Raw genomic sequence first — 16490 nt, 5'->3', positions numbered from 1 at the left:
CCAGGGTCACGGGGCTGGGCATTCAGGTATAATGCAGTGGGGTGTATAGACAGGTGGGAGAGACCTGTGCCCCAGGCCAGTGCAGAACTCTGGGGGGAACTAGCTGTATAGATTTAGTGCCAGCTTCTCTCTGCTCTGTCCCAGTGACTAGGGTTGCCAACTTTCTAATCGCACAAAACCGAAGACCCTTGCCATGCGCCTTCCCCGCCCCTGCCCTGACCCTTCTCCGAGGCCCCACCCCTGCTCACTCCATCCCCGCTCCCTCCATCGCTCACTCTGCCCCACCCTCACTCACTTTCACCAGGCTGAGGCAAGGGGTTGAGGTGCGGGAGGGAGTGAGGGCTCAGGCTGAGGGTGTGGGCACCAGGGGGGGCCAGAAATAAGGGGTTCAGGGTGTGGGAGGGGGCTCCATGATGGGGCAGGGAGTTGAGGTGTGTGGGGGGGTGAGGGCTCCGGCTGGGGGTGTGGGCTTAGAAGTGGGGACAGGGATGAGGGCTTTGGGGTGCAGGAGGGGGCTCAGGGCTGGGGCAGGTGGGTTGGGGTGGGGGTGTGGGCTCTGGGAGGGAGTTTGGGTGCGGGAGTGGGCTCAGGACTGGGGTAGAGGGTTGGAGTGTGGCAGAGAGTGAGGTGTGCGGGCTCTGGCAGGGTGGCACTTACCTCAGGCGGCTCCCAGAAGCAGCAGCATGTCCCCACTCCGGCTCCTAGGTGGAGACACAGCCAGGTGGCTCTGCGTGCTGTCCACACCTGCAGGTGACGCCCCCGCAGCTCCCATAGGCTGCAGTTCCCGGCCAATGGGAACTGCGGAGCCCTCACTTGGGGCAGTGGCAACTCACAGAGCCCCCATGGCCACCCCTGTGCCTAGGAGCCAGACATGCTGGCTGCTTCCAGGAGCCATGCGGAGCCCGGGCAGCTAGGGAACCTGCCTTAGCCCCACTGCGCCACCCACTGTACTTTTAGAGGCCCGATCAGTGGTGCTGACCAGAGCTGCCCGGGTCCCTTTTCTACTTGGCATTCCAGTCGAAAACCAGACACCTGGCAGCCCTACCAGTGACTCACTCAGGGAGCCTAAGGCTGGGGGTGGAAATTGCCAGCCTACAGAGGAAAAGAGTGGGGCTCTCAGAGCAAGAAGTGGGGTGCTTGTTTTGCCAGTAGCAGTGGGCACAGACGAGGCTACCCCCAGGCAGTAGTGATTCGCCCTGTACCTCTTAGGTAAACCCATCAGTGCCACATTCTTCCTCCCGCACTCTTTGTAGAGCCCAAAGTTGTCTATGGGGTGCGGGGAGACAGCCCCCTCCAAACAAGGCAGATTATTGGCTGCTCAACACCCTGCTGCTCATAAATAGAGTGTCTGACTCCACCCTCCACTACACAGGCATCCCCACAGCCTCGTCCCAGCAGGCACTGGCCTCTGCGGGACCCTAGGATGTTGCCAAGTCCTGTTCAGGGATCTGGAGGGCCTGGCCCTGGGACATTACACAGACCTTTCCCACCTCCCAGGCACAACCTGCAGTCTTTGGAAAGTGAGGTCCCATTAGCTGACAGTAACTTCCTTCTGGGAAACCCTGCCTTCTGGAGGTGTCCTTACTTGGGTTGCCAAAACACACGCTCAAGCCCCTCCCACCAAATCCCACCCCTTAGCCCAAGTCACATCCCTCCCTTCCAGATGGCACCCTGAGGGAATTCCCTCTTGGCTGCTGGGACACTGGGAAAATCCGGACTCCAGTCTCTGTCCCCGCCCCTTCTCCTGGATCCCCTCTCTTCTTCAGCACTCTGCCACACAAGTTTCTAGTCCGAACCCTTGTATGTCTGTGCAATAAAGATTGAAGAACACATGTTGCTTGCTGCAAGCTGTCTCTGTTATAACATGTGTTTAGTTTATGGGAGGGTTACTGTGAACGCAGCGGAATAGTCAACAGCCAGTCTAACCAACATTTGTGTTCTGTGGGGTGAGGAGGAGCTGGAGGGAGAGGACTGTATGTGTGTGGGGCGGGGGATGACAGGGAGAGGGGCTGTGGAGGGGACAGGACATGGGCCTGGGTGGTAGGCAAGCCTTGGATTGGCTGTTTGAGGGAGTCTGTATTTTACTAAAAAAGAAAAGGAGTACTTGTGGCACCTTAGAGACTAACAAATTTATCTGAGCAGAAGCTTTCGTGAGCTACAGCTCACTTCATCGGATGAATTCAGTGGAAAATACAGTGGGGAGATTTATATACATAGAGAACATGAAACAATGGGTGTTACCATACACACTGTAATGAGAGTGATCACTTAAGGTGAGCTATTACCAGCAAGAGAGCAGGGGGGAAAAAACCTTTTGTAGTGATAATCAAGGTGGGCCATTTCCAGCAGTTGACAAGAACGTCTGAGGAACAGTGGGGGGTGAGGGGGTGGAGGGGGGAATAAACATGGGGAAATAGTTTTACTTTGTGTAATGACCCATCCACTCCCAGTCTCTGTTCAAGCCTAAGTTAATTGTATCCACTTTGCAAATTAATTCCAATTCAGCAGTCTCTCATTGGAGTCTGTTTTTGAAGTTTTTTTGTTGAAGAATTGCAACTTTCCCCTCCGCTCTCCGGCTGGTAATAGCTCACCTTAAGTGATCACTCCCGTTATAGTGTGTATGGTAACACCCATTGTTTCATGTTCTCTATGTATATAAATCTCCCCACTGTATTTTCCACTGAATGCATCCGATGAAGTGAGCTGTAGCTCACGAAAGCTCATGCTCAAATAAATGTTAGTCTCTAAGGTGCCACAAGTACTCCTTTTCTTTTTGAGAATACAGACTAACACAGCTGCTACTCTGAAACCTGTCATTATGCAAGGCACTGAATTTAGCCGTATGGAGTGGAAATCTATCAACTTCATGAAAAAACTCGTACTGATACAGATAGACATCATCTTCCTTTCCAAATGCAAACAGATGGACATCATACCAAAAGGACTGAAGGTAAAAAATCCATTACAATCTACATACCACACAGACTATGCTGACAGCTTGTGCCACACACTCTCAAAGAAACTGCGGAACCACCTGATCAACATCCTCTACAGCAAACAGGGAAAGATTAAGAATGAGCTCTCAAAAATGGATACTCTCATAAAAAACCAACCTTCCACACAAACTTCCTCGTGGCTGGATTTTACAAAAACTAGACAAGCCATTTACAACACACACTTTGCTTCTCTACAAAAGAAAAAGGACACTAAACTTTCTAAACTACTACATGCTACAAGGGGCCACAACAGTGGTTCCCTTAACCCACCCAGCAATATTGTTAATCTATCCAACTATACTCTTAGCCCAGCAGAAGAATCTGTCCTATCTTGGGGCCTCTCCTTCTGCCCCTCCATCTCCATGAATATGATACAGTTCTGTGGTGACCTAGAATCCTATTTTCGACGTCTCCGACTCAAGGAATATTTCCAACACACCTCTGAACAACATACTAACCCACAGAGATCTTCCTACCAAGACTACATAAAGAAGGATTCTAGGTGGACTCCTCCTGAAGGTCGAAACAATAGACTGGACTGCTACATAGAGTGCTTCCGCCGACATGCATGGGCTGAAATTGTGGAAAAGCAGCATCACTTGCCCCATAACCTCAGCCGTGCAGAACACAATGCCATCCACAGCCTCAGAAACAACTCTGACATCATAATCAAAAAGGCTGACAAAGGAGGTGCTGTCGTCATCATGAATAGGTCGGAATATGAAGAAGAGGCTGCTAGGCAGCTCTCCAACACCACTTTCTACAAGCCATTACCCTCTGATCCCACTGAGAGTTATCAAAAGAAACTACACCATTTGCTCAAGAAACTCCCCGAAAAAGCACAAGAACAAATCCGCACAGACACACCCCAGGAACCCCGACCTGGGGTATTCTATCTGCTACCCAAGATCCATAAACCTGGGAATCCTGGACGCCCCATCATCTCAGGCATTGGCACCCTGACAGCAGGATTGTCTGGCTATGTAGACTCCCTCCTCAGGCCCTACGCTACCAGCACTCCCAGCTACCTTCGAGACACCACTGACTTCCTGAAAAAACTACAATCCATCGGTGATCTTCCTGAAAACACCATCCTGGCCACTATGGATGTAGAGGCCATCTATACCAACATTCCACACAAAGATGGACTACAAGCCATCAGGAACAGTATCCCCAATAATGTCACAGCAAACCTGGTAGCTGAACTTTGTGACTTTGTCCTCACCCATAACTATTTCACATTTGGGGACAATGTATACCTTCAAATCAGCAGCACTGCTATGGGTACCCACATGGCCCCACAGTATGCCAATATTTTTATGGCTGATTTAGAACAACGCTTCCTCGGCTCTCGTCCCCTAATGCCCCTACTCTACTTGAGCTACATTGATGACATCTTCATCATCTGGACCCATGGAAAAGAAGCCCTTGAGGAATTCCACCATGATTTCAACAATTTCCATCCCACCATCAACCTCAGCCTGGACCAGTCCACATAAGAGATCCACTTCCTGGACAATACGGTGCTAATAAGCGATGGTCACATAAACACCACCCTATACCGGAAACCTACTGACCGCTATTCCTACCTGCATGCCTCCAGCTTTCATCCAGACCACACCACACGATCCACGGTCTACAGCCAAGCTCTACGATACAACCGCATTTGCTCCAACCCCTCAGACAGTGACAAACACCTACAGGATCTCTATCAAGCATTCTTACAACTATAATACCCACCTGCTGAAGTGAAGAAACAGATTGACAGAGCCAGAAGAGTACCCAGAAGTCACCTACTACAGGACAGGCCCAACAAAGAAAATAACAGAACGCCACTAGCCATCACCTTCAGCTCCCAACTAAAACCTCTCCAATGCATCATCAAGGATCTACAACCTATCCTGAAGGACGACCCATCACTTTCACAGATCTTGGGACACAGGCCAGTCCTTGCTTACAGAAAGCCTCCCAACCTGACACAGATACTCACCAGCAACCACACACCACACCACACCACAGAACCACTAACCCAGGAACCTATCCTTGCAACAAAGCCCGTTGCCAACTGTGTCTACATCTCTATTCAGGGGACACCATCATAGGGCCTAATCACATCAGCCACACCATCAGAGACTCGTTCACCTGCACATCTACCAATGTGATATATGCCATTACGTGCCAGCAATGCCCCTCTGCCATGTACATTGGTCAAACTGGACAGTTGCTATGTAAAAGAATAAATGGACACAAATCAGACGTCAAGAATTATAACTTTCAAAAACCAGTTGGAGAACACTTCAGTCTCTCTGGTCACTCAATTACAGACCTAAAAGTTGTAATTCTTCAACAAAAAAACTTCAAAAACAGACTCCAACAAGAGACTGCTGAATTGGAATTAATTTGTAAACTGGATACAATTAACTTAGGCTTGCATAGAGACTGGGAGTGGATGGGTCATTACACAAAGTAAAACTATCTTCCCATATTTATTCCTCCCCACCCCACCCCCCACTGTTCCTCAGATGTTCTTGTCAACTGTTGGAAATGGCCCACCTTGATTATCACTACAGAAGGTTCACCCTCTCCTGCTGGTAATAGTTCACTTTAAGTGATCACTCTTGTTACAGTGTGTATGGTAACACTCATTGTTTCATGTTCTCTATGTATATAAATCTCCCCACTGTATTTTCCACTGAATGCATCCGATGAAGTGAGCTGTAGCTCACAAAAGCTTATGCTCAAATAAATTTGTTAGTCTCTAAGGTGCCACAAGTACTCCTTTTCTTTTTGTGAATACAAACTAACATGGCTGCTACTCTGAAACCTGTATTTTACTAGTCTTTGCAGGAGGGGAGGCAAGTATCTACTTCCTGATCTCAGGGCAGATGAATGTGGTGTCTCCAAAGAGGCATAGTACAGAGGTTTGGAACTGAAAGCACAAGGACTGTGAGAAAAAAGAACTATCTGCGCTGGCAACGTTGCCAACGTGTGGGTTCAGGACAATTCCTAGATCCCCAGGTTGCAAAAGTTTGCAGGAGAGCAAGGAGAACACCACGGCATGGGGATTGCTGACTGCAGGCTGATTTGGGTGGCGAGAGGTGGCCCGCGTTGGCCTTACGTTCAGCCCACTCTGCAGTGTCTAAGGAGGTTGTGATCTACCCGCCATTGTGGTAATTCACTCAGGCAGAAATGACCTGGCCCTTATTCCCATGTGTCCCTCCTACAATGTATGAGAGCAGCTGCGGACGGATTCAGAGATTTGCGCCCAGGAGCTGTGATACTTTTCTCTGATTTGGCTGTGCCCAGGCAGCCTCAACACAGCCTTCTTCCAGCAAGGCCCCAACAGGCCCTGTCAACACCCTGCCCACCCCACACTTGCTGAAATGTGCCAGCTCTTCCCCTCCTCTCACCACCCAGTCATGCCCCCACCCTGGATTCCATCGAACACTATTAAAGGACAATACAAAAAGGTTGCCCAGGCCACTCGCCCGCTCTTCCTCTCGAGTGGGCAATGGCCGACAGGAATCACTGCCTGTTGGTACAGGAGTGTTCGTGCTGTAAGGACATAGGGGGGTTGTGACAGGGCTGTGACTGTGATCTGAGGGAAGATGCATGTTTTCCACCCCCTCCTGTGTGAGGAAAGGAAAGGGGTGCATGTCCAGGATGCATGTCCATGTCAGTGCAGAAGTGCCTGGGTTATGGTGGCTGCTGGACATCGGTCTTTGATTCCAAAGGATCCTGCCAGTTGTGTGATGGAACATGAGAGGATGCTAATGCTTTAATGATGGTTAGGTGAGGGTGTCCTGGCAGTACACATAAGGGAGCTGTACAAGGCTGTGAAGTGCTTCTGAAATTGAACCTGTGGGGACACTTTCTGGGGCCGTGGCTAAGTGTGTGAGTGTATTCTGGACTTTACAATGCCAAGCAGGCCTGCCTACTGCCTCCACTGGCCCTCCGAATCCCCTGCCTGCACCTGAAGTGTACCCGCAGCATCCCCCCAGCTACTGCCCACTCCAGGGGAACACAGAGAAGGTGGGGCAGGCAGCCTCTTGGGGTTTTCTATTTCCCTTTTGCCCTTGACTAGTGTCTGATGGAGTCCTGTGGGTGAGTGAACAGGCTGTGAAAGGAGGGGAAGAGTTTGTATATTTCAACAATGGTGCAGCTGGCAGTGTGAAGGTGTGTGCATTAACAGGTCTGAAAGCGGGCAGTTAAGGTTGTCTGGGTGACCTTAACGCTTTTCGGACATTTGAGTTTTGTTCAGCGTTCAGGACGACCAACCACTAAGCAAACAGAACTCTGTGCTAAGGTCATTTTCTGCCACTGAATTTCAGATCAGACCCATACGTCAAGCAAGACACCTGTTGCCTCCACCTATACTCAGACAAGCTGTGTCACTTCCGCAGCATGTTTTGCTGCCTAGAGAGAAATTAGTGAGCATTGACATGGCCCAGAACATCACTCAGGGGATGTCCTCTCCAGAGCTGGGCAAACTAGAGGAAAGGAAAGCAAGGTGCTGTCAGAGCCCCAGGAAGGGGGGTTCTTTTGCCTAGGAGAGATCTCCTGAGCATCCTATGGATCTTGGGGGGGTCTCCAGCACTCAGTGCATAGCTGCTGTGTTCACCACCCCTCATTAGCACAGCTAATGTAGCAGTTATATAGAGGCCCAGCAGGGGTCCATGCAGCTTGATGCAGCATTAGCTCCAGCTCAGAGATCCTTGGGGGCAGCAACAGAGCTGCTAAGAGGCTGCTCCCCACCCCATACTGCTAGCTCAGCCCTGACCTTGGTATCCACGGGAGCCTCCACCTCCCAGAGAAACTTCTCCTGGGTTGGAGGAAGGTGGGAAGATGCCACCAAACTGGCACTGCTCCCCACAGGTGACCTCCAGGGTTGCTCCCCCCGGGTGGCCCCCCAGGGCTGATCCCCCTAGATCTGGGTCTCCTCTACTAAGGAAGCAGAGAGGCTGATCCAGCCTTGGCAGTCCGTATTGTCTGTACATCTAGGTACACTGGCGGCACACACCTCTCTCAGCCAGCATGAGTGCTGCAGCTACTCTGGTATCTAGTGTCCATGCACTCCTGCCCGTGGTGGGTGGGTGGATATTGCTCTGCATTACACCCATGCCACTGGAGCTTTGTCATGAGTGGCTCACACGGCATTCCCCAGGGGGTGCTGTGTGTCACACAGACCTTCCCAGACTCTCCAGGGAGCTGGTAACCAGGGAGACCATGTCACCGCAACCTCTTCTCCCTCAGCAAGCCAAGCCACTGGAAAGAGAAAGGTTCCCTACCTCCACAAGCCAAGAGGGCAGCCAGCCCATCCCTGCCCCTCTGCCTGGCCCAAGGGGCTGAAAATGCTGCAGGCAGCTAGACTCTGGCTCTCCGGCCATTACTCATATTCCTACAGCCTTGCCTCTCCCTTTCTTTCTCTCCCAACAGGCCACTAGCAAAGACCAGCAGCAGTTGTTCTGCCAGGCAATGGATGTGACACTGTAGCAACCCAACGTCCAGACCACGATGGCTGGTTGGTGGCCTCAGCATGAGCTGAGCTAATGGGTCTCAGACCAGGTCCTAGCGGTCTCATGAGAGCTGGCACCAGCCGGACCCCCTGGCTGAGAGTCACCAAGGAGTGACTGTGATGTGGAGACCGAGCTCCCCTCTCACCGGAGCAGTGACGCACACTGATGGGGCAATGTGGGAAGATGCTTACCCTGCAGTCACCCGTGCAGTCCCTGTTCTGTGGACAAACATATCCCCATGGCTGGCAATCCAAGGCCTTTCCCAGCATAACCTTTACTTGACTCCAAAAGCGCTCTACCGAGAGAGCTCTCCATGCATCAGGAGAAGGGCTCTGCTGAGAGCCAAGCTGGGGTGCCCTTGTAGGACAGGGTCACCCCACATCTCAGGAGAACACAGCCCATCTCAGCCACATCCCCTCAGCTCCTCAGATGGGCACAAAGGCATTTCAGGAGCCAGGCCCCAGCTTAGTTTGCACTGGGTATGCTAATTCTGCAAGGAAGGGCTTTGATGTGCCCCTAACCAATGTGGGATTGGGAAGAGGGAGCCTTGCATGGGCTACAATTTGTCATCAGAAACCAGTAAGCCCCACAGAGGTCAATGGGCTTTGGACTAGGCCCTTCAAGAAAGACAGCATTTTCCCAGCTGTCTCTGATCAGGAGCATGAATTGTGACTCTGTCTACAGCAGCATCTATTCGCTGAACACTCCCAAAGTTGGCTCTTCTGCCACATTGGATCCTCTGGTGGGACCCTCAGTCCAGACAGGGGTCCAGGCACTGAGATTTCAAGCACCGCATCTGCTAACCCAGCTCAATGCAGGTTCTGTGCTTACACGCCTGGTGTCTAGCAGAGCCCTCCTGGCTGCTGAGGGAGGGCAGCTGGTGTTAGCCAGTGAAGTTAGGCCCTATGCACATAGTATAGCAGGACAGATCTCCCTCCCCCGCCCTTCACAAAGTCTCTCTACACTCACATTATGCAGACACTTAGCTTTTGTATTTATACTCTTACACCCAACTCTGGCATTTATATTCTGCCTCCCTAAATTCCCCCTGCAAAACTGAGCACCTTGGTCCCATTACCTCCCTCTCCTGAACTGTTGTGCCTCGCACCAGTACACTTGCAATGCAATGCTCCCCAGAGGCAGCTGCATTTCAGTGGTGGACAAAGGCAAAGAAATAAACACCTCTTCATGTCCCCAGAGGCAGTCTGTAACACGCCCTGGGGTTCACATCCCCAGAAGCTGTCTGTAACACACCATGCACCAATTCTTCCCGGCAAAAGGCACTATGTACCAATACAGGGGATCGGATGTTGTTGGTATTAATTACTATAGTACATAGGAAGAAACCACAATCTATGTTGGTGCAGATCGTGTGTGTGTGCGTGCGTGTGGTCTCCCTGGCCCTGTGTCTTTGTGCTGAAAGGAGCAAAACTGGTGCTGCCAGTTATTTCCTTCTCTTCACAGCTCCTTTTCTTCCTTCATTAGACATTTTGATTCACTTTCTCCAACCCCCATCAGCTCTGTCACCAAATCTGGGTCCAGAGGCTAAATTTCAATAGCACATTTCAATTCAGTCACAAAAAAAAATCCTGAAGACTGAAGGAAGAGCCCAAATCTCAGCAGTCACACCGTACGGAAAAATTGTCAATGAAGGAGGGAGCAAGGAGGGATGGTGCAGATGCCAGATCAAAAAGTGAAAGGGGTAGAGAAGGGAAAAGTAAGAAGAGGGAAAAAATGAAGGAAAGCAAAAATGAAGGGATAGTAATTCTGGGGAATTCAGAGTGCTTTGCTGTTTATGAGACATCATTTGTGCCCCAGATTTTTGTTTCAGAGTGTTATTGTGATGGGAAATACTCGGGGATGATGGACAGGACTTAGTGTTGCAGGGAAAGGGTTTGTAAAACTATTCTAGGAAAGGTTTGATTGGTATTTTAAATTTAAGGCGGGAAAGGGGTGCAAGCAGAAATCTTGTCTTTATGGGTCAAGCCTAGTTCAGCTGAGCTCCTTCCAGTGCTGAGTGCTAAGAAAACACTTGATAGATAGACAGATAGACAGATAGATTAGATTAGATTAGATTAGATTAGATTAGATTAGATTAGATTAGAGAATGTAGCCACCTTCTGCTACACTACAAATTTATTATTTTATTTTCAGGACTAAACTACAAGGGTGAATTTTGACATCTTTTGATCTAATCTCTTTGGGCCTGATTCTGATCCTCTTAGTAGCATTGCCCTCAGTAATTCCTACTGATTGTAAAGGGGTTGTTCCTGAGGAGAGGGGCTACTCAGTGTGAAAAAGGGAACTGGTTTCTGGCCCTTTCAATATCACATGCTTTGGTTTGTGACTCAAAAATGCAACTAGCGTAAGATTTCTCAATCTGGTGCGCTCTTACTCACACGAGTAACTCTGCCACAGTCATGTGAGTAAATGCTCGTTGTTATGTATAAGGGTTGCACAATCTAACCTGCACTGTTTATATCTCTGGCTGGCAAAACTGACAGCACAATTTGCCCAGCCCAGGCACAAATCTATTTACCCTGTCTTTATTATGCTGGTGAAATGAATGAATGATATTTCACTAGAGTTTCGCAAAAAGAATTAGCCAAAGCAAACAGGAAAGAAGAATTTTGCCCAGCTCCCTGTATGCTGTATACATCTTTCTCTTCCAATTATTTTATTAGGTCCTATTCAAAGCTTCTTAAAGTGATATTAAAACAGCAGCAAAACAGTTTCCCTTCAAAAAAAGTAAATATTTAATGAATGAAATTGACATTGATGCATTTTTAATATTGGCACAATTAAATCTGCCAGATGATTAAGTATTAATAACTCTTAATAAGTGCAATCAACTTGCCTTCAAATAGAATGAATTCAGGAGTGGAGCAATGCAAGGAGTGTTGCCATCAGCCTGCAATGGGATAGACAACAGCGATTGGGGGCGGCCAATTTGTTCTGTTTGTTTAGCAATCTTTAAACTTCCTTTATGTGTAATGTATTTACTCTCCTGTGTAAAGCGGGGAGATCACATGCACTCACACAAATTATCTTTTGGCATTTTAGAAAAGTTGCTGATGTAAAATTTAAAATATCCAACTAACGCCGTTTAGATACTAGCCATTTATGTCCCTTTCCTATCAGCTGTCTGCATTTAGAATATTTACCATTTCAAACCAACTCAGCACTCTCCTCCAGGTTGGGGAGGGGTGGGGGGTGGTTTGCAGGAATCTATCTATCTATCTATCCTGAAATGTCTGGTAGAAGTTCTGAATGCACACGCATGAGCTAGCTCCACTCCAAAGCTTCAAAAGTAAAGAGGGATGACATTTTAATGAGATGAGTGTCTCAAATTAAAATGCATTTTTTCAGTATGATATTTCAAGTTGCACAAGCCTGATTATTTTTCTGGACTGGGGAAGGGTAACAGTAACAGACCTGAGAACTAGAGAGTTAAAATGGCCAGACAGTTGCCAGCTGCGGAACAATCATCCATCTATCATGTTAAAGACCAAGTTTCATTTTGGCTTCCTAGAAACTCCAGAGAATACCTCTTGCTACCTGCATCCTGGAGTCTCATTTTATGTCTTGGAAACCATTCTGTTCTTTCCATCTGGGAGAGATCTAACCTCCCATGTACCAGTTCTGTGCTTCCCCCTCTGTTTCAGTCATCTGGTGCCTCTACCTGAACTGGGGCTCAGCATTATATAAACCCTTTATCTCAGGAATCCTACCTGGGAAATATTGGAAATCAAGGAGTAATGAACTCACGCATGCTACAGGGTATTAACTCCTAATTCTGCAAAGGAGAAAGCAATCAGGATTACAAGGCCTCTGGTTTGTATTTAGCAGGGGAGCTTTTCAGAACAGCCATCCGAGGAAAAGTTGCAAAGGCATGGGGTGATTTTATTATTGTAGATCTTTCAGGAGGGGCAGTTTTGGGGATGGGGGACAGTGATCTAAGCTCCCACCTGGTCAGGTTGTTCTGAAATTTACCAGCTTTCATTACCCCTCTCCCTTGAAAAGAATCCCTCTGAGGAGCAGAGAATATTCCATGACACATTTAAAGCTAAACCAAGATTTTGAAACATAAGTAGGGAATCCGTTATCAAGCAGAGTCGGATTTGGATCCTCTGCTTTTTACTAATCAAGAGGGAGTACCTTACTTCTTTATTCCTTTTAAAAATACAAAACAGAGTATTTGTTAAGGACCTAGCTGGGATGGATGAGGAACATTTATTGTATTACAAATCAGAGCATTTACCTAGAGGCAAACTGAGTCTGCTTCCCTCGCCTAGCTCTTTGGCTGCTGCTACTCAATTGGTTTACCCCTTTGCTTTTTGCATGCTACTACTTTCACAACAGTTGCAAGAAGTCACCCAACAGGTAATCCTTTCCAGGACTGCTTCCCCCCGACTTTCGACATTCAGCGAGGTTACCAGCTGCCAGCCGATGACAGACACCATTTTTCCCTGCAAAATGTTGTTCCTCAACTGCAGTATAAGCCCAGCCATAAACACCCCATTATTATTATTTAAAGGGATCAAGAGGTTTTATTCTCTATTTTGAAGTGATTTTCTCTCCAGCTAGAAACCAAACCGAAAAGCTGCGCCCCACATGGGCACGAAAATATTGATTTCTAAACACAAACTCAATTTTTTGGCACTAATTTAAATCACTAGACAAAGAGGGAGAGGTAGGCAACTCCCAGTGCCTAGCCCCCATCCATGCTTGAACCAGACCACTCCTGGCAAATGTGGCAAAGCCAGCAGTTACCGATGGCACACACATGGGGCTCAGCCCCACAAGGACGGGGGGAGGGGGAAATGTATAACCAGGCACCCTGCTCTTCATCTGACCCAACTTTACCCTCTCCATGGCTCAGAGTCCTGCGATCTGGGGGCAGCTGCAGCGGGGCTGGGTGGGTGACTGGAGAGTGTCTGGGTGCAGGTGTGGATGCTGGGGGCCAGATCCTCTCCCCCTTGCACACACGGGGCCTGGGGAGCTGGTGGGCTTTGGGGGCTGGGTGCACAGTGCAGGTGGGGGAGCTGGGGCAGTTGAAGCAGGGCTAGGTGGGTAATCTGGGGAGGTGTGGGGGCTGGGTGCATGGTGCAGGCGGGGAGCTGGGGCCGGGCCCCACTCCCCCCAGCAGCCGGCCCTTTGTTGCTCCGGGCCGGGGCCCGGGGGCGCCCCTACCTTTGTGCATGCCGGTGAACCTGTCCTTCAGCACCGTGAGCTCGTAGATCTTGCCGAACTCCTCGAAGAGGGGCTTGAGGTCCCCCTCCTCCAGGTTGCGGGGGATCTGCCCCACGAACAGCTTGATGGCATCGTGGTCCTTCATGGCGATGCCGGCCGGGCCGGGGCTCAGCCCGTTCATCCTGGCGGCGCTGTCCGCGGTGCTGAGCGCGGCGCCGCCGCTGCCCGTGGCCATGCTCCCGCGGCCGGCCGCGCTCCTGCTCCGCGCGCGGGGCCGCCTCTGCGCGCCCCTCCGCGCCCCGCTCGCGCCTGCCCCCCGGCCGGATGACGTCAGCCGGCTAGCCCGCCACGAGACGCAAAGGTTTAGCATAATGAGGCAGCGGGAGCCAATCAGAGGGGGCAGCCGGCAGCGGGACAGGGGCTGGGAGACAACCTCTCTCCCCGCCCCCTGCCAGCCCCGCTCCCCCGCGCACGGGGCTGGGGGTGCCCGGGGCCCGGCGGGGAGGGGGCTGCGGAGCGGCAGGGCGGGGTGGGCTGCACCAGCCTGCTCCGTGGGACTGGCACCGGGCGCCGGAGCCGCTCCGAGAGCAAAGGGAGCTACTATTGCCGCAGATGCATGAGCGGCTCAGCTGGGCGGGCGGGAGCCGGGGCAGAGGCCGGAGGATCAGGGCTGACCGCCCTGCAAACCAAGAGTTGGGGGAGCTGGGCAGAGGGTAAATGCCAAGGCGGTGGGAGGGGAGCGGTGCCAGCCCTGTGCGTGCTGGCCCCAGGAGCAGACACCAGGGGCCGGAGCAAGGTGCAGCACCCAGCGCCACGCACACCCCTTGGACTCAGCCAAGCTGCCAGCCTCTTTCCTCCCTGGTAGGGCATTTGTGTGTTTTGACAGCCGGCAGCAGAAGAGCATAGGTGTAGGGGTGCGCGGGAGGGTGCTGCCGCACCCTTGGCTAGAAGTGGTTTCCATCACCTACAGGGCACAGTTTGGTTCAGTGGCTATCAGCACCCCGGCTACACAGATTGTTCCAGCACCCCTGCAGAAGGGGAGGCTTTGTGCAATCAGAAGAAGGATCTCTCCAGCTGCTCATGAACTGACAACTTTAGGGTCTGCCAGACAGAAACATCTGCCTTTTAACAAGGGGTATAAGGGGACAGAATGCAACAGAAATATCTAATCAAATCCCACCCTCTCTCATCAGATGTGTTAAGGTTAGGTGTCTGTCCAATATCAGATTAGATAGATAGATAGATTAGATAGAGGTGGTGTATGGGGATAGATAGATTAGTTTAGATCTTCCATTGACTTCAGTGGAATTTAGACATTTAAATACCTGTGTGGATCTGGGCCTATGTTGTTTTTAACATAAATACACTGGTCAGGAGCAGAATGGGAGCTGTTATGACAAATATTATGTTAAACAAGCTGCGGTAGAAGCCTAGCAAGCTGGCTATGCGGTGAGGCACTTTGGATTTCAGCACACTCTTTATAGTCTCATCCAGTAGCCTGGAGGAACTGAAAGGTCAGTTGAAAGGGAACATGTAACTGGGGAGCTCCCTGGGCCTGTAAAAAGCTCTCAACCCAGGAGGGAGCTTTGGGGGGAACCTGGGCTCCTCTTGCATCCCAGGGGCAGGGCCCTCAGAGCCTAATGCCAGGGCTCTGCATATGGGGGTAGAGGGAGATGGGATCTCAGATCACACTTCCCCCTGAGTTCACACTGCCCTGAGTGAAGGATGATGGGGAGGGAGATTGGATTTGTCTAACAGAGTGTGGAGGGGAAGCACCGTCATCCTGCAAAATGAGATCTCAGAGCTCAGGCCCTCCCCCCACTCCCAATGGGGGCAAACACAGTGGGAGTGAGATGCCATTTGCTTAATTCCCATCCCTTCAACCTCCCCAGCTTGTGCTCAGTACACCATGGGCACTGGAGGAGTTGCCCATATTTCCCAGCTCAGGCCTAGCCAGTCCCTCTCTTGGTAGCAATGTGCAGCACCATTGGCTGTGCATGGTCTTCCCAGGCTGTGGGAAGCTGGGGTGGGAGGAGGCCTCGTGTGGAAAGGAGCCACATTTATCCTCCTGTGACGAAGTGGGGTTTTATTCATCTTGTCATGTTGCATGTGAGTCTTACTGTCCTATACTAATACTGTGGGTACCTTAGTTTCCCTGTGTACTGCACCAATACTTGGGTGGTGGGAATTGGGTGTGCGTGATTTTTGCTGATGCCCTCAGGGCAAGTGAGGCTGCCCAGCTGTTTGCACCTATGTAACCTGCGACCCAGGAGGGGGGATGTGACTAGGTGACACCTTTTGCCCCGGAAGGGAGACAAAGAGAAGGAGGAGGAACAACAAGGGAGGTGTTGGAGGTTGGTTGCTGGAAGCTGGCAGTCTGGTGTGGGGACTGGAAGAGGGGAAGTCCAGGGCGTCTGACCCAGGACTCCCATGATGCACTTGGCTGAAAGTCACTGATTTCTGTGATACCAAGCTCTGTTCTACACTGTGTTCCTGTCGAATAATAAACCTTCTGTTTTACCAGCTGGCTGAGAGTCACGTCTGTCTGCAGAGTTGGGGTGCAGGGCTCTCTGGCTTCCCCAGGAGCCCCACCTGGGCAGACTCGCTGTGGGAAGCGTACGGTGTGGAAAGGGATGCTGAATGCTCCGAGGTCAGACCCAGGAAGGTCGAAGCTGTGTAAGCTTCTTGCCCTGGTGACAGTGTGCTCAGAGAGAGGAGGCTCCCCCAGAGTCCTGACTGGCTTCATACAGAGTAGTTACAGAGCATTGACGCGGTAACTCCGTGA

General features: G+C 50.7%; 1 protein-coding gene across 50 annotated transcripts in view; it reads right to left on the bottom strand.

Annotated features, from left to right (window-relative positions):
• The window catches only part of CELF6 (CUGBP Elav-like family member 6), a 207518-nt gene extending 193578 nt beyond the window's left edge, over positions 1 to 13940 (bottom strand). For 46 of the 50 annotated variants that reach the window (XM_077827536.1, XM_077827565.1, XM_077827537.1 and 43 more), the window contains exon 1: positions 13706 to 13886. In XM_077827536.1, coding sequence (XP_077683662.1) covers positions 13706 to 13886 — 181 coding nt within the window. Of the gene's footprint in view, positions 1 to 13705 lie in introns of all 50 variants that reach the window. The other 4 variants (XM_077827543.1, XM_077827550.1, XM_077827526.1 and 1 more) reach the window with 3 other exon arrangements.
• Positions 13941 to 16490: the final 2550 nt, after the last annotated feature.

This window comes from Eretmochelys imbricata, chromosome 10 (genome assembly GCF_965152235.1).
Source record: "Eretmochelys imbricata isolate rEreImb1 chromosome 10, rEreImb1.hap1, whole genome shotgun sequence".
NCBI lineage: Eukaryota > Metazoa > Chordata > Testudines > Cheloniidae > Eretmochelys > Eretmochelys imbricata.
Note: the sequence above shows the minus strand (reverse complement) of the source record. Positions and strands in the feature narration are given on the sequence as shown.